This window comes from Priapulus caudatus, unplaced genomic scaffold, assembly GCF_000485595.1.
Source record: "Priapulus caudatus unplaced genomic scaffold, Priapulus_caudatus-5.0.1 Scaffold11, whole genome shotgun sequence".
Classification (NCBI taxonomy): domain Eukaryota; kingdom Metazoa; phylum Priapulida; class Priapulimorpha; order Priapulimorphida; family Priapulidae; genus Priapulus; species Priapulus caudatus.
Window position 1 is genome coordinate 211326 of NW_014577072.1, and position 27063 is coordinate 238388.

The window sequence follows — 27063 nt, forward strand, 5'->3', positions numbered from 1 at the left end:
AAAGGCCGGTAGTCCTATTATGCACGTTGCCAAGTCAGTGAGCGGGTGGAGGGGTGGGTAAGGGGTGGGAGGCTCCTTATTTTCTTTGCCTAAACAACGGCATTAATAGGTTCTAACGATCAAAGATATTAACTTATCATCGTGTTTATTTTCCCGTAATTTGGTCCTCCCAGAATTAACTCTATATCCATAGTTATTTATTCCGTCTCATATCTTTATATGTTTTATGTAGGGTTCATATATATAAACGACTATATATATATATATATATATATATATGTGTGTGTGTGTATATTACAAGGGCCAAGGCTTTGAAAGAGCAGTGGAGGTCCAGCCAAATCAGTCGTTTACATTAACTTGGTATCTATTGATAACCTTAAAGACAAGTTAAGCAATTAGTCCTGAATTGCTGTAGGCCAATCAAATTTCATCGCGATGCTGGAAACCCCTGAAGGTTTTCTACACCTCCTTTACGGGAAAGCAAGGAGTTTACTTGGGTAACAGCAATGTCTACACTACGCGCCGTATCCTCCATGCTTCCCGGACTGGCTCGGTAAACTGTAAGCTGATATTTCAATTGGTTGTTGACCTATCAGTGCTGATATTTAGCTTTGTAAACTGACCTGGCATAACCAAATACGACTAAACCGCGCGTAGACACCAGCACAGACAACTACTGCGGCGCTCCAATGCTTGCCTACTGTTGACTCCTGTCTGCAGTTTCCGTGATTTTGACAGGTGAAAGAATTTGCGACGCTGCGTAGTTGCTGACATACCCCGGATTTTTATTGTTGTACTAAGCTTTTATAGGTAAATTATTTACCTGCTCATTTCTTGGCTAGAGGCCAGTAATATAAGGGATTGGTGTGGGAAACATTCCTATTGGAGGAGTGAGCAAACCAGATCACTCTTGTGGTGAATAAGAACCCGTCCACATTAATACACTCTGTAAGGAAACTTTACTACGGTAAGAAAACTGAATGTAACACGAATCAACATTGAGAATAGATTTATTTCTAAGTTTAACTGTAAAGCTAAATTATCCAACAATGGAAGCCAAATATCTGTAGTTAAGCACAATTACGATCTAACGCTAGACCGATTTAGTTTACATGATAAAAGCTATTTGAATAGTTGCTCCGCCTTCGTAGACGGCATCTTTCATGTCTTTTAATGGCAGTTAATGCCAAGTAGGTGGGAGAGAGAGTGTGTGTGCGCGCGCGTGTGTGCGTGTGCGTGTGTGCATGCGTGCGTGCGTGCGTGCGTGCGTGCGTGCGTGCGTGTACATGCGCGTATGCGAACGCATGTGCGTGAGCGTGTGATATGGTGTGATGTGGTATGTGGTGTGTGGTGTGTGGTGTGTGGTGTGTGGTGTGTGGTGTGTGGTGTGTGGTGTGTGGTGTGTGGTGTGTGGTGTGTGGTGTGTGGTTGTGTGGAGTGTGGTGCTGTGGTGTGTGGGTGTCGGTGTGTGGTGTGTGGTGGTGTGTGGGTGTGTGTGTGGTGTGTGGTGTGTGGTGTGTGGTGTGTGGTGTGTGGTGTGTGGTGCGGTGCGGTATACTGTGGTATGGTATGGTACGGTACGGTACGGTACGGTATGGTATGGTATGGTATGGTCGTGCGGTTCACGTGTGCGTTTACATGTGTGCGCTCGCGAGCGCGTGTGTGTGCATGTGTGTGCGCACGAGAGAGAGCGAGAGAGGAACCAAGATTTGCTTGGTGTTTTGTTCCCGAGCAGCAACCGTTTTGTCGCTGGGCAACAAAGCTCTCTCTCTCTCTCGCTCTCTCTCTCTCTCTCTCTCTCTCTCTCTCTCTCTCTCTCTCTCTTTCTCTCAGGTTAACCCCCTCCTACATTCACACCTCGCCACAGCTGCAGCCTTTTATGCTGAAATCACACCCTCGAATTTGACCTGGTGCTATTCGAAGAAATGGTTCTACTGTGGAACCGTTTAGATTTCTATGTACGAGTAAATGCTATGCTGCTGATTCGTCTAGGCATCTAGTAGTATCAGCAGTATAACTAGATAGAACAATAGTTTGTATGTGTAGGATTGATGGTTTAGGGTTAGCGTCGGATGATTCAGTTTTAGCTCTGTAGTTATTAGTTATAAATAATATTAATTTGAATGACTGCACGGTGCTTTACAGTAGCGTTGTTGTTTGCAGACATTTCTCTTGACATGCAGTATATCTGTAAAATATAATTTTCAGTACATTTTGGTCGTCCACAGTGATGTTCAGTTTAGAAATAATTTTGAAATGTGCGTATCATCTACTTTTCTCTGATTTCACTGGCGTGGAAAATACTAGGCGTTGTAATCGAATCTGTATACATATTGTGCCGCTCTCATTTATCATTGTATCAGGAGCTAATAATGACAAATTTGTCATTATTAGCTCCTGGTTGTATGTGATCAAGCGGTTTACACTCTAGTGTTTCAGGGCGTAAATAGAAATATGCTATAGGCTTGCTGGGATGTTTTTGGAAAACGTAGACGAGGCTGAAAAAAACGTTATCAAATTGGTTTTGAAAAGGCTGCAATAACTACATAATAATTGCTTACAGATATAAAACGTGATGATTTAATATAGAAAACTTGCATATTTATCGACACTGTAAAGAGTGCTGCATTTATGAGGCACGAACTCGTCGCTTCCTGCTTATACGATGACAGTGTGTATTATTTTATACATTAAAATACTCTTGAATATAATCACATTGTGTGGCAAAGCTGTTAACAATGTGCTGAGGCTTTAGCGGCGATTTTCACGCATTAAAATGAAGACAGATTAAGTGCACTTGTGGCTGGCGTGCTGTGATAAAATATCACAAGTTCCGCCATGGGCAGTACGTGCCTCCGATTCCAGCGGAGGGCTGCACATGTCCCAATTAAGAAAAGCTGGCCCTTGAGGTGTAAAATCAATTATCTCATCTCCTGTCCGCTTGAAGAGATTCCCCGCTCGGCTGCTCACACGAAAAGATGGCTTGATCATGTTCACAGGGCAGCCAGCTGTAAGTGACAGCAGCAGATAATGTGGGTATTCTCCCAGATTAATGAAAACCTTCGCAGTATTGGCCGTTGGGGAGCACCTATTGAGCGCCAGTGCGGCGGGTGACAAATCGCACAGAAGGTTTGTGCATGACGTCAAGAGCCTTGCAGAGATGCTGAAGAGTCCGGGCAGAGCTGTTTGACAGTTTGGAAACGTTGACAGCACCAATAGGCCTACTTGTTTGACAGATGATACTTTAGCAGCGAACAGACCCGCGTGGTGGGGCGCAGCCGCTGTAATGACGTGAGTATATATGTCTAGCTTCCGTATCCGTGGTGGCGAGAGCAGCAGAAGATAGCAATTAGTCATATTTAATTAAACCATCAGCAGGAACTGACCTGTGAAATCCCGTCGTCAATAGGTGCACGTGACAGGAGAGAAAAAACACTCCACTAGCATTTGTGTGAATTTGTCTGATTTTCTCGCCTGGCAAAATGAGCAAATCTGCAGCATAAAGCTGCTATTATCTGCTGCTGTCACACACAGGCGGCTTCACACCGCTTCTCCGGCGTCCCATGTAAATGGTCAATTATCAGGAGCCGTGAAGTATCACTGGCTAAGAGCCATCTAGTCCATCAAGTCATCTAGACTGTCAGCAGTGCGTTTTTTCAAAGCGACGCTTGGCAGGCTGTTCTGTCGAGTGTTAAGTAAAGTGAACATGGTGCAGGTCTAAAGGATCATATCCCGTATTTAGCTAGCTTGGTCGCTATAGATGCTTACGTGGCTCACTTGCATGGCCGTGCCAATGCTTTGATTTCGGAGTGGACCGAAAGAAATGATTGTTTGATCAAAAAAAGCTTTGAAGTTTTGCGCTCACGATGTTGGCAGTTTGTTCTCGGCGTTGCGGCGTATTCGTCCATTGTCTACACGAAATCTACCGTCTCAAATTAAGGTCGGCGAGAATTTTAAACAATATCAACGTAACGTTTTACTCTTTGATTACGAAGAAACACGTGACGTTTCGGCCATTTGTAAACATTGGAAGACAATTGGCGCGCGATGGCTGAGTGCGCGCGCGTGTGCATTTAATGTTAAAACTCGAGAATACCTTGTTGCAGAGCGTCGCTGACGGATGCTGCGTTACTGCGTTAATGTTTTCCTTCGTGATTGCATTCGCGTATTATAGCTGGCATGTATCAGGTGACATTTTATGATGTGGATGGATCTCGCTAGCAATTTCTACAATTATGCAAACGGTACTCAATGAACTTTTGTTTTGTTTTGTATTTCGGTTTCGTAATCAATGTTAATGTAATTTCTGATGTGTAAATAACGATTTCACAAAGACTAATGGTTTGCTTCATGGTATACGTGCATGGGGCGGTTTGTTTTATCTTCAGCCGTGGTCATTCCTGGTAAATATTGTACCACTGGCCTAATTACAATTATTAGTTTGTTTTACCGCTTATATTTTACGTATAGGGGTGCCGAGTAAAAATTCCATTCGATGGGCAAATATCGGAACTAGGCTTTGAGAGGCGCTAAGGGTCAGTGGTCAGTATGGATTATACTCAGTGGTCAGTACTGATAATCATGCTACAGAGATGCCAACCACTACGATTTATCCGTATTTTATACGAATTTCTATTTCTTTTGCACCACTACGACCAGTTTGTATCAAACTACGAATTTCACTGTGATCGAAAAAAAACACAAAAATGTATTATTATTATTTTTTGTCAATTTATTGTCATTTTTAACCCTCAGAATGCCGTAAATTGCATCTCAGAATCAAAAAATTTTCCGGGGGCATGCCGGACTCCCCTAGCAAACTCGGGTCACTCCGTGACCCTCGAACTACTAATTTGATGGCCAGAAACTACAGATTGCTTCAAATACGTGTTGGCATCTCTGAATTTGCTACTTAAAGTAATGAAAGTAATGATTTCACATGTTTTCTCCAACAGTTCTTATATTTTCTCGACCAAAATGTACAAAATGTATGCAGCAAGTCCAACGTGCATTAGAATACTCACACATCATTATTTTCACTAGCATGAGCACCAATCTGAATTTTAAAGTAGATTTGTTTACGTATTTCATCATCAGTAGCACGTGATTTCCGTGAATCACGCGATGCCATCGAGCGATAACCTGTCTCTATACTATGTTACCAATGACGAAATAGGGTACCAGTCTATATCAATTTACCACACGTAAACAGGTGCACTTGTGGCAGCATTTTCATATTTTATTTTTCGCGAATCTTAGAAATTGAGGCGCAATCTTGCTGCTCATTTGCTGTTTTATAGCCTATAACAACACAAACTCGTAGAAATTTCTAAGCTGGAATAATCAGTACTATGTCCACTTACAAGTGAGACCTAATTTGTCTACATGTATAAATATTTCAATTCATTTGAGAGATAATTTTAAACACGGTTTGCTATCTCCGTTCAGAGCTCACAAACTGGTTTGTCACCGGAGTGACATCTTTAGCTAATATCATGAGGTCGAAAATGTCAAAGTTTAGCTACTTCTGAATTTTATATAAGCCTATCAGCGTATACGTTTCTATATCGTATAGAAGCCGTCGGTATGCGGTGAGATATGCAGCGAGGTCGCGCATGGCTACATATAATTATTCGGTATGTGTGAGCCGGTTGTTTTAGAGATGAACGTTGTTTTCGTAGAATTTACAGTGCACGACCATGAGCGTGCTAATACTCAAGGCCATGGCCTTGGGCTCAAGGCCAGTGACACATGGATTCACGAGGTTTGCTGCTGGCTTGCCGGCCTCACCGGGTGGTCTAATGTGGGCATATTACCGGAGTAATTTGCCCAATGTAAATAGACAGCATTGTTTTTAGCGGGATACATAATTTAGGGCCTGTCATGTCAAAAATAATCATTAATGTCATCCAAAATATTGGCCTGGAATATTTAAGTCGCATGCCTTCAATAATTTACCAGCCGCAGAAGCGCTGCGTATATCAGTTGCGGTGCCTGCACCCGAGTTCACTCGTTCAAATACACGCATACACGCACGCACGCACGCACATGCACGCACTCACTCACACACATCTCCCGCCTGTGTCGTGATGCGCGTTGTGATGGCCGCTTCCACACGCTGCCTCCGCGCGCAGCAAACGAACGTCAAGAGGTCTCGAGAACATTCTGGCGCCATGCTTGTGACTGTCTCGTCAAACTACGACTGGGATCACCTAGAGAAACACTAGGGGTTTTGGCCTTGAGCGGTGTAGTGCGGCTTATGGTGGGCGGGGATGAACGGTTGGCGTTTATATTTGTTTACCGGAAACGTTTCGTAAGTGATGTTTCGAGGCAACCTCTGCAGCTCGTATGAAGATCGTACTACCTGTTGCTGATGGTGGAAGGCACTATTGAGTAATGCCACGTAGGTCAGTCACATGATATCCGTAGCTGAGCTTGTATACCACTTTTAGCCCGTTAATCGTCTATGTCGTGCTTACCCCGTGTGCCGTTTAGCCGGTATTTCCCTATACTATAGAAACCTACCACAGTGCTTGCAGATGTTCGATTGAAGGCTCTAATCACCTACGAATCAGTGATAATATAAATTTCTATTTTGTAATCAAAATCCCACCGCGAGCATAATGTCGATTTGATGCGAAAATACCTTAACCCATGTCCTAGCATCTGCTCTGCCTTTGTTCGCATTTCTTAGCCTCTCTCCGTCTCGTTTTGTCGCCGACCTGATGCGGCATATTTTCGCTATTGACACTGGTCATTGATTCCCGTGACACAGAGCGCGGCGTTTCCTTGCCTTTGTCTGCGGCAGTGCAAGTTTGAATCATTAGATTGATGTTCGTATTGTCGGCAAAGACGCGTGGATCGCGCGATGTTTCATTACGAAGCAGCTGGTTACACAAACTGCGTAAACGTTCATGAGATTGTAAACGTAGAAGGTGCTCACACCCGCGGTTATGCAGCGTATGTCTGCATGCGCGCGTGTGCTCGTGTGCGCGCACACACGCTAACGTGGGCCTGTTGAGTGTCACAGGAGCGTAATCTGCGTTATCCTCGGCTTGCTTTTTCGCCTTGCGCTGATTGTTTTTGATTGTTTTCCCGGCTTGACTTGTGAAGAGGAGTTTTTTCTTAAGAGATATAAGAAGCCGTTCTTTTGTTGGAGGTTTTGATAACGTTGATACCTTTCATCTTATCTCTATTTGGCGGTTCTTTCCGGTACACGACCACGAGAATTTGCACACAGAGGAACTTGATTTAATTACGTAAAACCGCTTTGCCACATATACGCTTCACAAAGCTGTATGCGCTTAACATATACTTGGGGTGTGTATTTGGCAGCTACGCGTTTTTTTTTGTATTCTATTCCTGCTATTTTGATTTCCCCTCTAAGGGCTCTACAGGGGCAAAATCGTTGCGAAGGTAAAACGGTGTGTTGCATGTTATGTGCACAAGGTAAACAGAGGGCAAATCTGCGAGCACGAAACCGTGTTTATTCCCGGTAATGATATCAGAGACATAAACGGATATTCTTTTCTGTCTTTGCTGTCTGTGCAAATGATATTGGCGAGTTTGTTTGAGGTAGCCGAGGTGTGTGTGCTTAGTGGCAGCAGAATCTGTCAAATTCGTCATCAGTACCTGAATAGGTGGCTTCTGTCAAAGAATGGCTAGCAAATACGGCTGGGCGCTTTGAGGAGACGAGCGAGCAAGTGAATGGTGTTGTGCGCCAGACTAAAAATGTACTGTGTTCTATCTAGCTTTAATACACATCGTGTGCATTGGGGAAATGGCAATCGGCAAGAAAGACGAGGTAGATCGATAATAATGCCGTCTCAGATAACTAGGCCTTTCTTATTGAAAATGAATTTGAAATGTCGTCTGATGGCAGTTGTGTCTTCTCCGCATTTTCGCTCACCTGATATTATCTTGGAATTTGTACCCGTGCATATGCAGGCATATAAATGATTGCAAGACACATCTTACGTTTAAATTGGTCTTAAATCGTTCGTCTGATGGATTTCTTTTCTTCTCTCGTCTCCCACATAATATTGTCGTTGCAAATTGCACGGCATAATAACAGCGAAGGACCAGTGCTGTTACAGTTCATGAGCCTGTTAGGCAACGTTATTTTTGTTCATAATTTAGTAGTAGAGAATATTAAATCAACAGGGGAAGCACAGCTCATGTCTGTAGTGAAGAGGAGTGTAAACAGAGCGGCTGCCCTTCGTAATCAAGGACTATATAGGACTGCTATCTCTACTCTAAGCCATAGACCAGATGTCAAAACCAGCCGACCATTCTTGTGCCAACATACGAGGCTATCTATCACATTCGTGTCAGCGTGCTATCCAAGATCATGAAGAGAAAGACTCGATAAGGTGTGCAAAAAATCACCAACACCCAGATACGGCGCGTGGCAAAGTTGACAGAGATGTGCAGCGAGTACACCTAGAGGTGATAAAGATGATATGCGGGCGGTTTTTCTATTGCGCCGTAACAGCTATTTTACTGTTCCGTTATCTGTTATTTTTCGCACCATCTGCTAACGGTTCATCTCGTTACGCGTCGGTAGCCAGCAAATAGCGTGCGATGGCGTGTTTATCTCCAGCACCCGCGAGCGATGCGCAATTTACACGGATCAGACATGTACGAGCTACGCAGTGACGTTGCTCTGTCTGTCTATAAACATCGATAGGCTTATTGATGCACACGCTTGCGTTGATGAAGATGAGGTTCGTGATAACGAATCGATTTCAATTCATTTCTTATCTTCCGTGCAAAGTCTGCATAGCTAACGAAAGAGGTAATGATCTCGCGTCATAGAAGTTTCCGTTCTGTGTTGGTTTGCCGTTCACAGCTTGCTAGTTACCCTGATTAAGCTGTCGTCATATCAACTTGGATGCACATGGGATGCTTAACTAACGACTGGGAAGAAAATAGCGCACGCTATCCATGTTTCTCCTGTAGGAGACCACAGGTGTCCAGTGTGTGCTTGAAATGCTGGTAAGGGGGTTCCGCCGCAACCATAGATCACTTATCTGCGACTCGTGTGTGGCAGAGTCGTGCTTTTAATTGATGCCAGCGCGTCTCATCAATCTCGAATTAAATAGAAAAGATGTACGAGGGACGGATCGTTCAGGAAAGGTGTAATGAATCGGTCTTGCATTGTGTGCTCTCTAAGAGGAACAGACGCAAGTGCTTGAGTATGCAGCGCAGTATTACGAGTGCTAGCGGACACGCGGCTGTCGGCAAGACAAGACTACGTCCATACGCGCGGATGCTTACATGAATGCGCCCATTCTCGAGCGTACTTTGTGAAACTTAATGGAAAGATGGAGATTATTGATGGAAAGCGTTTCTCTTTGTAAAGTCGAAGGTTTGTTTTCTTTGTGAATTGATCACCCTGGTCGATTTGCGGCGGCGACTGTCACATCTGGATGAGATTCCATCACGAGAGGGAGAGCATGCAGCTTCACAATGTGAACGCATTTTCTCGCAGCTCGTGAGCGCCAGTCGCCTCGCAGCCGCGTTGTCAGAACACGGAAGGCCCTTTCTGCTTTGCCGTGGTATGCATTTCCATTTCGTTTTCCGCCGGCCGAGAGTGCTTATAGATTCCGGCTGCCTGACGTTGGACGTTCGCTGCTGCGCGCATTTACCACCGTGGTTATCTGGGGGATTAGTGAACGTGTTTGACAGATGTCACAGCGTAGCTACTAGAAATCGTTACCGTATTTGTGCTGCTCACAGGTAGGTGGTGCGGTAATCTAGACGTCATCATTTTGTCAACGCGCGCAAACGCGTAGCCCATATATGTATGTATAGGCGCCGAACGTATCGCGCCTGTCGTTAAACTATCATATATTTATGCTATATCTGAAAGGTGCAACCTAGTATATGATGAAATATTTTTTTAGTATAACGCCATCGGTGAATGTACCGAGTGGGACGGAGTAATGAATATTGCACGAGCCTCGTTTCGTTTGGGTGCGTTTTGTTGGCCTATTGTTCATCGCGAGCAAATTCGCCTCTGTTATGGCCTTGAATGAATAAACAGCGCTAAGTTGTCTTTGATATGAGCGCACAGGGCTTAGCTTCCTGAGCGAATCGACGAGTATAATAAATATCTCTCTATGTGGTGATAATCGCACGCATGTATTATTCACCGGCGAGCGGCTACATCATGACCAATGTTCTATTTTGCTAGCGCTTTAAATTTTAACGCTATTTGTTATTCATTATTTCCTGTTTGAGTAAGGAAGAGCGGCTTTGTATTCGGCTGTTGCCATCAGGCGATGATCATCACTACGGTGACGATACCTGTGCTATTGTGCTGGGCGTATAATGAAGTTAGATGCGTCATCGTACACAAATTAGTGCGATGTGTAAAAACAAAACTGCCAGCTATGCGCTGGACATTAGCAGCATAGCATTCTCGCACCTCTAGTAAAGACCATGCCTATCTGCATGTTGGTACTATTACGCCACGCTCGGTGTGCAAGGGGCAGGTATAAGAATTAATTCGTACTGGATGAGCTCTTAACGAGTAATTTGTTTAGATTATTAATACTCAATTGCATTTTTACATGTTAGGGATTATCACTGTGGACAAATTCACAGACACTCTGGACAACCAGTTGAACAACACGTAATATCATGTGCGGAGAGATGTCTTATGGTCTTTATTTCGTTTTACAGATGAAGAAGGGACTGAAGAGGAGTATGCTGATGTTGATCAACTCACACGAGACAGTGACAACCATTCCCCACCTGACGTCGCCAGGACAGCTCCGGCAACAACGTCGTTTGCGTCCATCTTTCCCTTCTTTCCACCAGTGACAGTTACGCCGCACGTCAACATGGAGATGAAGCCACAGTTTCCTGTCGCTATGGAGAGGCAGCAGATTCCAGTATCCATGGCAATGCCAAAACAGGCCATGTACATTCCAGACCAGATGATGTTACCAGAAACACTCGAATTTCGTGAATCTCGTATGTCTGGAAATCTCAGCGTGTGGGCAAAAGTAAAGATAGATAGAGGTCAGAAGTTTGGACCTTTTTCGGGCATTCTCAGACCAAACCCAATGGATCCAATGTGTGCATGGGAGGTAAGTTCTATTATTCTACCACCTTTGTGTTTGTTGTTATGCCATTAAACGTTTCCTTGTTATAGCGTGCATATTAGTAGAGGCAAGTAGCCTCTACTGCATGTGTGTAAAATACAGTACAACGAAATCGCAATATAGAGTTATTCACGTGATGGATATACCTGTGCGTGCGTGCGTGTGTTCGTGCGTGCGTGTGCGTGTGCGTGTGCGTGTGCGTGTGTGCGTGCGTGTATGCGTGTGTGTGTGTGTGTGTGGGCGTTTGCGTGTGCGTGTACGTGTGCGCGTGTGCGTGTGCGTGTACGTGTGCGCGTGCGCGTGTGTGCGCGTACGTGCGTGTGTGCGTGTGCGTGTGCGTGTACGTGTGGCCACGCGAATCCGGGAGTTGTTACGCTTTAGAGATCACCAACAAGAGGTCTAGCCCATTAGCGTATAAATATTTATCTTCATTGCTAAAAAGTATTAGCTCTTTTTCTAAACAACACGGGCACTGCTATAAATACAGATATTGTCCTAAAGTTAAAATTCAAAACAATTTGCACTAAATCACTGCGGATGCTCGATCATCACAAGTAAAAACTAAAGTAGTTATATAAGTTATGCGCTTCGTTGCTTTACCTATATGTTGGTTTGCTGTACGCAGATGTGTGTACCTGTGCGAATTGTCTCAGCGCGAAATATATTGATCTGTTACTGGCGCGATAAAAAATGAAGAGGGCAAAACAAAACGGCTAATGCGATAATCGGTCTAACACAAATTCCATAATTTATTACTGACGGTGATGAAATGCGGAGACCAATTTAATGCACTATGTGGACACATTTTATGTATATGTAGATGACACGTAATCTACGCAAGCCAGCAAGATTAGTCGTTTAAATATATTATTCACTGGGCAACTACGCTGACCGTGTGTATAATGGGAAAATTTCGTCTGTGAAGTGTGAATCTACTTGTAATGACAGTTTAATTGTCGTAGCTTGATGATGACATGGTAACAGGCGTGTTGCTTTCTAGCTGTCAGTAAAGTTACCTGAAATCGTTTTCATCACAACCATGCTTAATTACTATGTGCTGAAAGTAACATGGTTGTTTTTAATACATTAACATTTCTTTTTACCGCGTGTAGTTTACGGGAATACACTATAAATATGATGGAAGATCTACCTGCTTGTTAATCGGAAAGGTTTGGCCGTACCGATGCGGCCTCAGTAGTTGACACAACGTGATCGGGGTAAGGTTGTTACGGAGACGCCAGGTGACAGAATTATTCAATTACTCGGCAAATATCGCACGTGACCTGCGCCTGACAGGGTGCAAAACTCAGAATCACCGCAGATAATGTGATAGCGCTGTCTTCCCAGCGGATTCATTACGAAGGAAAATTGTGCTTTTGTTGTTGAATTACGCGGCAGATTAACGCGGGAGCGCACTGATGAGTCTATTGATGGGCGCGGGTCACAGATAATTGAGACGCACTTACAATTAGGCTGATCTCCGCGCTCAGATTGTGTCAGATCGGCGGAATATTGTCGCAGACATCCAGGTTAATCAGGCCGTGGCGACCGTGATTGTAAAGCAGGCCTTGAGAAAGCCTCCACCCTCCCCTCATCCCTCCCTCCCCTCCCACAAGTGCGTCAGCAGCAACGCCGGGTCAAACAAATTCGTTTTGCATCATAGCGGCAGCTTAATGAGTCGCTGCGTGCAATGCATTAGTCTCTCGCGATATAACACGTCCGCGCGCGTGTCCTTCGTGTTTACCTGCAAACCTCTCTCTACCTGCGGGCAGAAAAAATCGCGCAAAGGTGCATTCAGCACCCGGGGAACGGCTGGCGAGCAGCTCGGATTTGGAATCGCGGCGGGGTCCATTACAGCGCTGTTTGTGCACAGATAATCCTTTCTGCGCGGCGTCTCACGCTTTCTGAATGTCTCTCGCGTGTCCACTGTTGCGCCCTGTGTGAGAATGCAGCTGATAAAACAGCGCACAACAACGCTGACCGCTGCTCTCACTGCAACGGCGGCGATTTCTTGTCCGTAACCATTCAAGTATCTTTGAAAGTTTCGACGCACAGGAATTCCGGACGCTTTCAACAAGCATTTAGCAGATGAGGATCAGCTCTGGACCAGCAGAGTGAAGGTTTCAAGTGGATGGGGGGCGAATAGAGCGCTGGGGCAGAAGGCGAGATTTTTGTATCCGGCGCCTCTGAACCACGTGCCGCGTTTCTGATCTACATAATTGCGCTAAATTTGCGGGTCGATGAATTTCAGATTTTAAATGTCGTCCGTATTTCGTATAGTCACTCGTTCTTCTCACGTGTTATAATTAGTCGTAATTAGTGTGCGATAGGTGCAGAGATCCGTGCGTGCGTGCGTGCGTGCGTGCGTGCGTGTGTGCACGCTCCTGCTAATGATTGCGGCGCTTGTTTTCTTGACAGTAGTTTTTTCTGTTATCATGCGAGCCGCATTTGCGAAAAATCGGCCTATATATGTATATATTATCGTCAGCAGATGGTAATGCGCTGCCATTTGGCATTGAGAATGTACAATGTCGCGCGTGTAAAAACCCCAAGCAGTGCATATATTTTGCGCATATGCATACTGGCTGATTCGGTAAGGCCAGCAACTAATGAGATTTTCGGTTTGTTAATTAGGTTTACATACTGATTTTCAATATGACACCTGGTTTGGGTGAGTTTCTTGCTGTCTGGCGGAGATTGAATGATATGAAAAAGCTCGGCTGATGTCAATGAGCCGTCATCATCATCCTCATTATAGCAGCGTAATTACCTGCCGCTCGCAGATGTTTCACGTGCTACGCAGAGGTTTCGTGATATTCCTGGCCGCGCGCGCGCGCTCGCTCTCTCGCTCTCTCGATCTCCACCCCCTTCTCTCTGTCATCAACGTTCAAACAAATATCTCATTTCACCACCGCCTCTCTTTTGACACCGTTCGATCAATGACGAGGTTAGTCTGCTCGTCAGCCCCCTCCCACCGCAACATCCGCGTGCACACCCGTGTGCTGTGTGTGTGTGTGTGTGGTGTGTGTGTGTTGTGTGTGCGTGCGTGCGTGCGTGCGTGCGTGCGGTGCGTGCGTGCGTGCGTGCGTGCGTGCGTGCGTGCGTGCGTGTGTGGTTGTTGTGTGCTGTGCGTGCGTGGCGTGCGTGCGTGCGTGCTGTGCGTGCGTGCGTGCGTGTGTGTGTGTGTGTGTGCGCGCGCGCGTGTGTGTGGGGTGTGTGTGTGTGTGTGTGTGTGTGTGTAAGAATGTGTGTGGAGGGTACGCGCGTACGTGCGCCTGTCTGTGCGTGAGCACGCGCGCGCCTGTGCGTACGTGCGCCTGTCTGTGCGTGAGTACGCGCGCGCGTGTGCGTACGTGCGTGTATGCTCTGTTTGCTGGCTGACCCGCGACGGCATTGCGTGTCGATCAGCGAGACGAGCTTGCTGCACGCCGCAGCCTCCCCCAATATACGCCTGCTAAAATTCACCACACTAATGAATTGATAAACCGCTGCTAATGAAGTTGCGAATAATCCGCACAAGTGCAGATGTTTTGCGTAGTAGAATATAGATTCAATGCTCGCGAGTCGCGGTTCTGTAATTTAGTAAAGATTTCACATTTCAGTAAATTGATTAGAGGCGCACTGCCCCTATTAATTCCCTCATTATCAATTACTGTGTATAATTGCATATAAATTGTGTGCATTAGTAAACGTTAGCGCCTAAATGTAATTGAACTGGTAGTTAAGTGCCAACGCTGCGAAAATATTGTAGTTGGATTAACTTGCAAGTGTACCAACCGATGTTATATCACAGTATATATATAGGAACTGTGAAGCAACTGTGGCGTAACAAGGATATATATCAAGAGTACATAATAGAGAAGAGTATGACACCGTTTTAACAGCGTTTTGCATAGTTTTCAACTTGTAAATATTCTATCAATATGTGAATAAATATATTCAAACTTTACCTTGTTTTCGTCTATGATTCTCTCTTAATCATAATATTATGACACCACCAATTTATCTGAAAATCGTCTGTGTTCTTCAAAAAAGTTATTTGAATACGACACGGTTTCACACAGTTTTCCCAAACGAGCGCATGTGTTCGGCGTAAGTTTATTATGGGATTAGTGTTCTATTGTCTATGACGGAACGCTGGGGGCTGCTGGGGAGATTAGGCATCGAATTGTATTCAACGTGTAGCGTTTCCAGCGTGCTAGAAATAAATGTGTGCTCACGGCGAGCTAGCAGCTGATTTTAGCTGTGTTGCCATCGTGTTCCTGATGATAAGAAAGCGAAAAAAGTGCTGTTACTGTGCTTACATAATATCCCTAACAGCCCCCAGCGTCCCGCAGTTACAACCTGGTGCTGCCGCCGCATATCAACATGAGCCGAATACATGCGAACGTTTGGGAAAACTGTGTGAAACCGTGTCGTATTCAAAGAACTTTTTTGAAAAACACATACGATTTTCAGGTAAATTGGAGGTGTCATATAATTAAGGGAGAATCATAGACCAAAACAAGGTAAAGTTTTAATATTTTTATTCACATAATATTGATAGAATATTTAAAAGTTGAAAACTATTCAAAACGCTGTTAAAACGGTGTCATACTCTTGATATATATCAACGCACGAATATGGAATATGTTATGCTTGCGTGCGTGCTTGCGTGGGTGTATGCTAGTGCGCGTTCGAGTGCGCGTGATGGCAGCAATGTATGTGTGGAACGCTCAGGTAGAATATCTAGCATTCCTATTATACGAATGAAATGTAGAAAGCGTTGCTTGCAAATCGATTTGCCCGTGGAGGTACTAATGAATCTCAATTTACTGTCATGATTTGACATCGGTAACCCGGCCGATTGGCCTAGACAATATTTAGCGGAGATCGAGAACCTCTGTGTTCCCTTTCAGACCATCTGCCCACTCTGCTCCCCCGCGTAGGCCTGCGTGAAAACGAAGCCTTTTCCGCTTTCTTTAGTCGAAGGGATCGGCTGCTACCGTCTACGTCGTAAAATGCACTGTATAGTAGTGTTTGCTTGGTGGAAAGCTATTCTTGTTTTGGTATAGATTCATATTACAGACGTGTGAATTTTTATTATAGATTAAACTATTTTAGCGTAACTGTACGCGAATGCGCTCAGGCCATCCTTAAAGAATTATGTTTGCTGTCCTCCGACCGACCCACGAAAATAGCCGCAACCCCCAATTTTTTTTGACATTTTGGGTTCCATATTTTTATTTTATTTTATTTTTTTACATTTTTTATACTTAAGACTGAAACACAAAGCATGTGTGGCAAACATGAGGACAGACTTAAAATAACTATTATGCCTCACAAAAAAAATTATCTACCTACCTACCCACTAAAAAATCATGGGTCGGGGGACAGCAAACATAGAATTTTTTAATGATGGCCTCACATATGAGAGAGATAACTCGGAGAGAAACAACGTGGCTGGACTTAGCTAGGACTTAACACTAGGACGCTTACCAGCAGCTACAGCTAACTCCACAAATTGTGATTTAACATGACCAAGAGAAAATGGACGATATAACAAGCAGAAACAAATACGGTGCCGTAAGCCGTGTCAATAAATTACGATCATCTAGGAATAAAATTACTATTGCATACGAATGACTACTATCCGTGAGACCTGTTTGTAAGCCACTGTTCAATTATTCACGTCAAATAGCACTTATAAAGTCTTCGTGATATCGTATATGCGTGCTCGCGTAAACCTTTCAACTAACTCGACCATTAATATTATAAATAATAAATATCAAGTTTCGGATAATTAATTAGCTGTCCCAGATAACCCCATCGCACACAACAACATGTTCACATACGCGCACACACCGGCTTCTCGGACCAGCAGCAGTCTTTCACTTGGTGTTTCGTATCTATCTGTTACTAATTCTGTTGCGTAAAATGGACCTCCCGAGTAAAATGGCAAGCTATCTCAAAAATTATCATGCTGGAGCATTCATCATGTCGACGCTATAAAAATATGAAATCGTTTGTAATTCGGTCGTGGCGTGCTTCAGTGCCTTCTGTCTTCCTATGAAATCCGCTGCTGCCAGATTGCCCACACTGCTCAGTTGGCAGGTATCAGATTGCGGTCATTTGTATGCCGCTCAATTTCGCCACTTTTGGTGTCATTTGTTCACGATTACTGGTCAAATAAGCCATATTAGAACGATCGGCAGAACTGCCGACTATTGATCATAACGCGCGATATGATGTCATCTTCGCATATGACACGCGCTTGGCCAATTTTGTCTGTGGACTTCGGGCCCATTTGGCATTTATCTGCTCATTGTGGCCAGGTTATTAGGCCAATTTGTGCCACTTCTCTTGAGTTGCAGCGTGCAGGCTACGTCGCGGGCACGTGTAAAAACATTGCCGTCGTGCGACGTGACCGGCGCCCGGTGATTTTGTCGTTTGATCATCTACGATGGATTCTGTCGAAAACGCCGCGAAATGTCGCACCTCGGTATGCTAATCTCACAGTGCGCTTTCCGTCGTTGCCTGCAGCTTGTGCGTGCCGATGATCGCGATTGTGCGTGTTGTGTTGTTACAGCCTGTTCTGCTAGCATCTATGAAAAATACGACATACGCATATATACGCTCTCCTATGACACTATTTGTCATAGGAAGATTCTTCCTATGACAAATATTGTTGTATGTGTTGTGCGCATCATAGGAGTCTACGAGCGCTATTATGAACGCAAACAGTGAATTTCAGCTGTAAACCGGAACGAAGTTGACTCGCCAATATTTGTCATAGAAAGAATCTTCCTATGACAAATAGTGTCATAGGAGAGCGTATATGCATATGTCGCATTTGCCATAGATGCAAGCAGAACATGTTGCAGCAGCATTCTTACGCGCTCGCCTCATTCGAAGCGAGTTGCGCGTTTAACATGAGGTGTGTGTCGGGACGTTGTTGACGCTACCTATGTAAGATCCTGTCCTCGCATTGACGCTGTAGTCTCTTTAGTTTACGCTCGCCGTGTTCTAATGGTTAGTCTGGTGAACATGACGCCCCGCAAACCGAGCTCCGCTTGCAAATCGTCATCAAGTGAGCGGCAAGTGCGCGCGATTAAGGGGAGAATTTACGAGCCGCTCTAATACAGAAAGACAGCTACCTCGATCATCATGAGGTCTAACTTGGTAATGGCTTCATTCGAGGCTTGCTGTGTGTGCCATCGAACAATAAATAAGCACCATAATCACATTATATCCTGTGTGAATTACGGCAGCAGCACGGAAACGGTCATTGTCGGATTAAATTAAAGTTTATAGGATCAGAGTAAACACGACATTATTGCTCTTCCTGCAATAAACCCGGGGGATTCTATGCAATCAGAGCTCACCAGCGCCTCAATCTTCACCTGATGCGGATTTTATGATTACACAACCACATATTTCCTTTGACGAATTGCCCATGTTTATTCAGTAAGGGGTTTCCATGTTCGATGCGTCAGTTGCCTTCAGCTGTGTTGCGTGTGTGTATATATGAGAGACACTGTGGCAGGGCGGCCATGTTTGTTCGTGCGTGCAGGCGTGTCCGTCTGCGTGTCCGTGCACGTGTGCGTGCGTGCGTGCAGGCGGGTCCGCGTGTGTGTCCGTGCACGTGTGCGTGCGTGTTTGCGTGCGTGCGCGCAGGCGTGTCCGTCTGTGTGTCCGTGCACGTGTGCGTGCGTGTTTGCGTGCGTGCGCGCGCGCAGGCATGCGCGAGACCTCCGGCTGAGAGCAACCATTAGTCACGTGCACAATGAAGGTCAGCTAGTCGTGATCGTAGGATTTCTCATCCGAAAGCGGCACTTTCGTCCAATTCATCGAGTGCTAGTGGCTTCCCACACTCAGCCAATTATAAATACTTTAATGACTTTGAGAGGCCGCGATCCTATAGAATTCATCATGTTAGCGTCATTAGCGGGATGAAGCCAGTAGATAAAAAGTGCATCATTACGGTCAACCGACCTGATCATCGTTAGAGCCACTAATGCGGCTGCGGACGCGCTCTACTCCATCACCTCATTTGCAGCTTCCATTTGTTTTTCGCCTCGTATTGATCCCGCCTTCTAGGATCGGCCTGATTAACCTCTTGCCAGGAGAGTTTGCTCGTGCACAACGGGGAGATCTTTAGTTAAGGTAACAAACACGGCCAGGGCGCTCCTATTAACCTCTCCCGCGGAGTGCGCACACACACATGCTCCTCTAGATCTCCGCCTATTATAAGCTGCGTAATAAGCTGCGCGGCTAATAAGCTGCGTGGCAGCAGCAGCAGCAGCAGCAGCAGCAGACAACGCAAGGCTTCTTTCCCCCGTCATCCGCGAGGTTCTTATCATTCCGCATCGTTATGCACGTGGTAGCGACTGCGGATAATTGGTGTCCCGTTTCTTTATTTTGTTTCGTCGGAACGTCAAAATAACTGCGGCTAGCCAATATCTGAATGAATTCCTGTCCAAATGATGCCCGCAGCCAGCGGGAGGCAGTTTCTGTTGACTCGCTCGCCTACTAATAAGGATCACCGCTTCACGCAGGCAGCGGTGGGTGTATGGCATCGCATGAGATCACTAGATAAAATTAGTCATTAGCGTTTTCAGTTGATTTGCTGGCAGAATGTTGTCGTGATGCTCTCGGAGGGCAGCGTGAATGCATCGTGACACACTCACTGCACACATCATTATTTCCTGCGGCACTGTCTGCGGAATACAAGAAGAATAGACACACGGGGCGCCAGCAAAGAAAGGTTGGTGTGCGCCTTAGCTTGCACGAGCGCACGCGCCAATGCTCACGTACATGAACACGGCCGCTACTCTTTCACATAGCTCGGTTCTTTTTCCCCTTCGCTCACTGCTCTATTTTCCTCCTGCTCTCGCAGCCTCGCTCCCCACGCTCTCTCCCCCTTCAATCCTTTCTTTCTATCATACTCTCTCGCGGGAAAATCGCACTCAGCGGATAAAGGGCTACTCGCGATGCGGTCAGGCACCGATGCCATGTTTCCTACACGCCATCTGTAAGCTTGCGGGTCAGCCAGTAGCGCAGCTGTTTGCAGTTTCCGGTTTCCGGTGGCCGGAGCGAAATCTACAGGGCGCGTACGTGGAATGCGCCTCGGCGCGTGAATCTTCCATTATTCTATCGCAAGATCGGCTTGTCGTCGCCGCTGCTCTATCTCTCCTCATGATCATCACAGCTTAATTAACAGAGCGTGAAATATTGTTTTCGCTCACTCGACATTCTTCGCCAGACAATGAAACTCGGGAAGGGTGCGTTTGCGTAAGCGCTAGGTAATTACAGCAGGCCGTATTCACGCGTGAGATAACGCCGCAATACGGCAGCGCGCGCAGAGCACTCTCGAAAATTACGCGCCGGGAAATCCTAATAGAGATAAATTCGTTTTGATTTCCGGCTGGATGAATGCAAAGAAAATGTTGAGTATGTAAATGGAAGAGACAGAAGGGTAATCCTTCCGTCGCCTTTGTCAGTAAATGCTGTGAAGAAAAGACGCGAAATAATCTTTGGCAGTGGCATTGTCGCCACGCATCAGAAAGGCCACACATTTCTCAGGAAATCACAAGATTGACTTCGGATTAAGCTGCGACGAAAGGAAGACCCATTATTTTTTGAGAATAGACAAAATAATAAAGAACGCATGCATGTAGTCTTCATCGAACCACGCGCCGTGCTTGGAATAGGTTTACTGTGAGAACTTCAACTGATTCACACTTTGAGATGTCTGCCTGCGTAGTCAAATGTATTTTCCCAAGACACTTCTCATGTAGCTACTTGTCAGAGAGGGCTCGTGCGAAAGTTCTGTGCGGAAAACAATTAGTAGAGCGTCCCCTTTTAGAGTGACAGTCTAAATATTTTTGTTGAGGTCTCGCTAACATGTGCTTCAAGTATGTCGCCTTGGCTTCCTGGTAGACAATTATAGTGCGACCATGGCGTCAAAACTAACGCATGTTTGTGGTTGTTGGTTGTGAAAGCGACATATCGAGTTTAGTGTCGCGTGCGTGAGGCAAAGTACTAATCGAAAAACAACGTCGTGAAATCATGTTCAGGAGTTTTCTTATCATAATAATTACATTTGTCTCGTTATGACCATGTGCGTGATGCTGGCAGGTTTCGATGGCTACTACGTATGGCCATGCTGAATCCTTGCTGGGGCTTACCTCTGCTGAGAGATTCAGGATAGGCAAATCTATCTGGCGCATAATTATACGCAGTGGAATAGACATTTCTCATGAGCCGTTATGCAACTAGAACGCGAAGACACGCGTACGGTTACTGTAATAGTGAGTTGGTAGGCTGGTCGACATTGCAAGAAGTAGAGCGTGATATGAGGCGAGTTTTTTATGTGTGTGTGTGCGTGCGTGTGTGCGTGCGTGCGTGTGTGTGTGTTTGTGTATGTGAGCGTGCGTGCGTGCGTGCGTGCGTGCGTGTGTGTGTGTGTGTGTGTTTGTGTATGTAAGCGCGCGCGCGTGCGTGCGTGCGTGCGTGCGTGCGTGCGTGCGTACGTGCGTGCGTGCGTGCGTGTGTGTCTGCTTGACAAAACAACTGTGTCATCTGAGCAAACGAAACCCAATCAATGTTAATTTGATTCCTTACATCACTGCCCATAATGCCAGCAAATCGCAAACTAATACACTTCCATTTGGCAGCTGACTATCAAGTGCGGAGAAAGGTCTGGCTTCACTTTAGCGCTGCCAGTTCCGCGGGCGCCGGGAATCTGGTTTTCAGTCATTAATTCGCATTTGTTTTGCCATCAAGATGCCCACTGTCGTGATCTCGTGATGCCCTAATCGGATCCAGCCGCTGGGTCGGATTGCATATTTTACGGGTCACTTACGTAGCGGATTTGCGGCGCTGAATTGATCTTTGCTCAAGAGCCGGCAGCCGCGGAAAACACTCGGAACGGCAAGTTGTCGAGTGAGTCAAGTGAGCGGTCAACCGTCCGTTGCCACAAGTACTCGGACGCCACGCTTGCTACTCCTCTACAACACTGTGCGTCGAGAGATGGTAGCATCTGATCCAGGAAAGAAGTGCTCACCTGTCTTGCAGATAGCAGAGCAATAATCGTGTACCGAGTATAGTAAGTTGATCTAAGAGCTTTGTAGCTGCGCGGGTTGAAAGTAAAAGTTTTTGTGCAGAATCCTGTCTGGACAGGGCGCGTGAGGCGTTTCTGTTTACATAGCGGACCAACGCGGACAGATGCCGTTTAAGAGTCTCGCTGTGTATATAGATGTAGATTATCAATATTAGCTGCGATATCTACAAGCTCTATCAAGCGCTACCTTTATGCATGCAAATAAGCATACTACAAACATGTGCCACCTGTCCCCGAGCACTCTATCTTATAACGAAACGAGCATCGGGTGGTAAAATTTTCTAGTGATAGCTCGGACCGACACCGCGGCGTGATATTTGTTTTCAACATCGGCAAATTTGTACAGCTGCCTCGAAATTACTTGTCAATGCGACTGCAACGTTAAGATTTTAAATTCAGTTCTTATCAGACGAGATGACGACCAGTAAATTGGTTCAGTTCTTCAGTTTTAGCCGTGACACCAGATGTATGTATGTCGTCTCATATACGCTATTTGCGTGTTGGACTACGTACGTCATCGCGGCACCCTCACCAGTTAATCAAAAGGCAGATATGATTTCGGTGCACCTGCAAAAAGGTGCCACATATCAGCTCTCTAGAGTTCCTTAGCGCGTGGTTCATAAAATATCAAACAAAGACAGGCGAGCCCACGTGCCGTCAGCACAACAGTCTGACGCAGGAAGACGAACTCGTGATTAGGGCCAGTGGCTGATAATCCGTGAGACATGGATTCGAGAAATCGTTTGCCATTGGCAAGTGTTACTACGAGGTTTTTGTGATGTTTTCTGAGATTTCTGTTGTACTCAATATAGCGTCGTATTATAATCTAACATCAGTTAGCTTCGGCTAGACTTAGCAACATTTGTTGTAACAGTAGCAGCGGTAGTTGATCTCGTTCTCTCCGAAGTATATATATTATCAATAGCTAATAAATATTAATTATTAGTATTTATTAGCTCTTGATATTATTCTAGTTGTAGACCATACTAATAAGCTAATAATAAATAAATTAATAACTTAAAACGATTGAATATGCTTTTCATTTCTCAAACCTAAAAGGAAAATACTATAGAATATCATATAGCACGAATTGGTTTTTTTGCGAAATACATATATGTATATTATCAAGAGCGTATAAAGAAGGTATAAAGAGTATAAGGTATAAGGTATAAAGAGCGTATTTATACGCTCTTGATATTATATGTATATATATAAACCAAATTCAAATAATAGGTTAAGGGTGTTTAAAATTTAAATTTTAAACATCTTCAAACTATTATTTGAATTTGTTTTTTTATCTACATGGGTGTTCGTATGTGATTTTACTTATATATATATATATATATATATATTATATCAATATATTAGTAGGTCTCAGGGGAGAGATAGTGAATATAGAAATAAGTTGTGGATATATAAATCGGTATATAAACCCTCACCCTAACCCTAACCATAACCCTAATAATCCTAACCCTAACCCTATCCCTAATTCTAAAATAAAACAAAATTAGCCAAAAATAATAATAAATAAAATAAATAAGAGACAAAATTAGCCAATCAGAGCCGTCCCCTAGCGGATCACTATCTCTCCCGTGTGCAAAATTCTAAATATATTAGAGAGAGAGAAAGAGTGAGAGAGAGATTCGTGTGTTTATCGTGATTGAAAAGGGTAATTAATGCAACGTAATTATTATTACATCACACTTTAATGCCGTAACTGAAGAAAGCATTCACATTTACAAAAGGGTGAAATTTCACATAATCATACTGTACTGTTGAGAATTCTCTTACAGGATTTTGCCCACGAGCTGGTCACAATTTAGAAATTATTGCTCTCGCTGAGGAATTATGACGTTGCTAAATGCACACTTGATGTGTATCTGTAGAAGCTCTAATGAGATTATGCATGATGATAAACACTGCTCGATCCCGCTAAATGAGTTCGTCTTAAGAGATATTACGACCCGGTACCCAGCTTTTGCTTCGCCTCGCAAGTTTGGATAAGCAAACGCGGGATCACCGATGAAAGTCACATCTGGGTGCACTTAGCTAAACATACTTAAGTCTAAAAATGTACCCGAAAGTCGTATTCTGAAATAATATTTAGGAAAAGAAACAACTGGGCGTGACTAAATTACTGACGGTTCAAAACTGGGTATCGTAATTTTAATTTTATTTATCTATTATTTTATATTATTTAGCTATACTTTAAATTTAATGAAGCTAGAAGCGGTTCGTCTAATCGCGATGTATGTTAGATAACGCATTACGCTTTGACAACAAATACCCCTAACAGTGTTTTCGAAAAAAAAAACGGAGAGCCGTATAACACAATATAGAGAGGCTGAGTTTTGCAGCCTGGCTGGTGCTGGCTGCGTGACGATGGGCGTGGCTGTCACGGCCCGACTAGCGGTGCTAATTTATTCCTGAAGCCAGACACGCGCTAAATATCACTGGGCGTAATGTCGCGCGTTAGACGATATCATTGAATGAATAAAGCACCGTGGCACAGGAACAGTCGTGGCCAAGCTACAGCGTCGATATGCACTAGCATCCGCCTACGCATTTAGCGTTATGCTAAAGCTGCGGTGCGTATAATCAACTAGCTGGGCTACCCGGCGATGCCCGGGATGAAGGAGAAAAGAGCTAGAATTTAGTCTGCCATCACGGCTGTACTGATTTTATTAGGATTTTATAAATCTGTCCCAAGAATTTTACTTCTGTTCAGTTCTGCAGCGCTTCTTGGTACACAACATTCTTGGTCTTGCCATCTTGAGAGAGGATGTAGAGGTTGTCTGGGTTACCCACTCTGGAGCACCCCACATCGAGCTGGCCATGGGAGAACACTGGCTCACTGAGGTTGAGTCCAACGACCTTGAGGGACTGGCCCTGGGCCTTGTTGATGGACATGGCAAAGCTCAGCTTGATTGGAAACTGCAGCCTGGAAATGGCAGGTCTGATGGGATGAGCGGGATCCTTGGGATGAAGACATTTTCGCCCTTGCCCTTGCCTGTCATGATTTTGGCTTCGATGACTCTGGACATGAGCTGCTTCACTGTGAGCCTTGTGCCGTTGCAGAGCTTGCATGGGAGCATCCAGGTTGCGCATTAGCAATATGGGCGCGCCGACCTTGAGCACCAAGTTGTGTGGTGGCAGACTTTTCTGCTGCGCTAGGATTCCTCTTTACTTCTCTGCTGCAGTGCACTACTATTTTTACGTTCCGCGTATGAAATTGAGATTCGATTCCGTACTTTCGGATGGATCCATCATTTCCGGATTTGAAAATAAATTTTTTGGTCAAATTTTTAGCCACAAAGTGCCCAAAAATCATATTTACCTACAAAATAGACCGAAAAAGTGGAGTTCCAAAAAAAAAAGAAATCTCTTTTTTTGTTTTTTTGCCCTTATTTTGCAATTTTTTCCCATTTTTTTGGAGCCTAAAATGGTCGTCGCATCATGCTGATTCAGAATATATATGGTGTTGGGGGTCACCTCTTACGGGTCTCAAGAAGATAGACGGACAGACAGACAGACAGATAGACAGACAAACAGACAGATCCGGCCATTTATGTAGGAGATTGGCTCGACCGAGGAAGCAGCTTGTTGTCCGCAAGAATAGTTAGTTATACGTGATATCATAAATTTCTTTCAAGGCGTGACTACAAATTTCAACCCTACATCAAACCTACAGCGAGGTTGATGACTACATGTAATGAAAAATCTGGTCCACGCATGTCCTGCGTAAGACCCCGAGTTTTTAACGCGGAGAATCTGGTGTGAGTTTTACCATAATTTCTACTTCAGGTCGCTAGAACCTGACAGGTTAATGATGTGTGTAGCCGCCTATACCGCAGTTACACACTATATTTATCTTGGATGATGAAGTCCGTTTATCTCTCGCTACCATCTCACTAGTCCTGTACTTATACCTGACTGATATTGCGTCATGCCGAGACCACCCGTTTTGCTACAGAAAATTACACAACGGCTAGCAACATTGTACAGCGATCTCGAGTCCTCTCGTTTCTACCAACCATCGTTGTGCCTGCCGCCTACTGTTGTCGAATGAGGTTAATTATATGAATGGCTGAGTCCTAGGGGTTTCCTTCCTCGGGTATGTATCGTTGCCATCATGAAGCCGAAATCACATCGGCACAAATAGAATTTGCTTCGTGAAAGTTGGTATTTCTGAGCGTTATACAATAACGCAAAAACAATATAATTAGTACTCAACGTGTTTCAAGATGTGAGCAGGTAGGATAATTGTGCAGGTAGGTATGCAGCCTGCTGCCATTTATAAAAGGATAAACAACGCTCACCGTTCTGTCTCCAGAGAACAAAAACTGCAGGATTCTTCGCCTCTTCATGGAAGAGTAATTCTGAATGAATACTCATTAGTATGTTACGGCTATGCTAACTGTGAAATCACGTGCTTGCTAAATTAATGTACCTGAACAGACAATGCGTTATTGTGACACATCAACAATACACATACAGTCGTTTAACGTGATGGTTTAATTTCAATTGAAATTGTTACCTGTTCAGTTTACTTGTATCTAGATAGTGATCTCTACTGTGTTATATTGTAACAAGCTCCAGCGCTGCATGCTGTATGAATCACCAGCCTGATGTTGTCTCAGCAACCTGGTCAGATCAGCATCAGTGTCATTGGGTGGCCTAGTACAAAGGCCACGCTGCAAAAAACCTGCCTGCGCTTCTGTGCGACGACGTGTCAATTATATCGCATTAAAACTGGACGTTTTGTGGTTTTAAAATCCACAAAGGCCCTTCGAATATCTCGGCGAACGATTCGCCCAATGCTCGTCGCTGCTGGACAGGGGTCCG

General features: G+C 44.7%; 1 protein-coding gene across 3 annotated transcripts in view; it reads left to right on the forward strand.

The window, feature by feature from the left end:
- Positions 1-27063, forward strand: part of LOC106807492 (MDS1 and EVI1 complex locus protein EVI1-A-like) — a 90034-nt gene that overhangs the window by 20146 nt on the left and 42825 nt on the right. For 2 of the 3 annotated variants that reach the window (XM_014809831.1, XM_014809847.1), the window contains exon 2: positions 10690-11099. In XM_014809831.1, coding sequence (XP_014665317.1) covers positions 10690-11099 — 410 coding nt within the window. Of the gene's footprint in view, positions 1-8720; positions 8798-10689; positions 11100-27063 lie in introns of those variants that run through there. The other variant, XM_014809839.1, reaches the window with a different exon arrangement.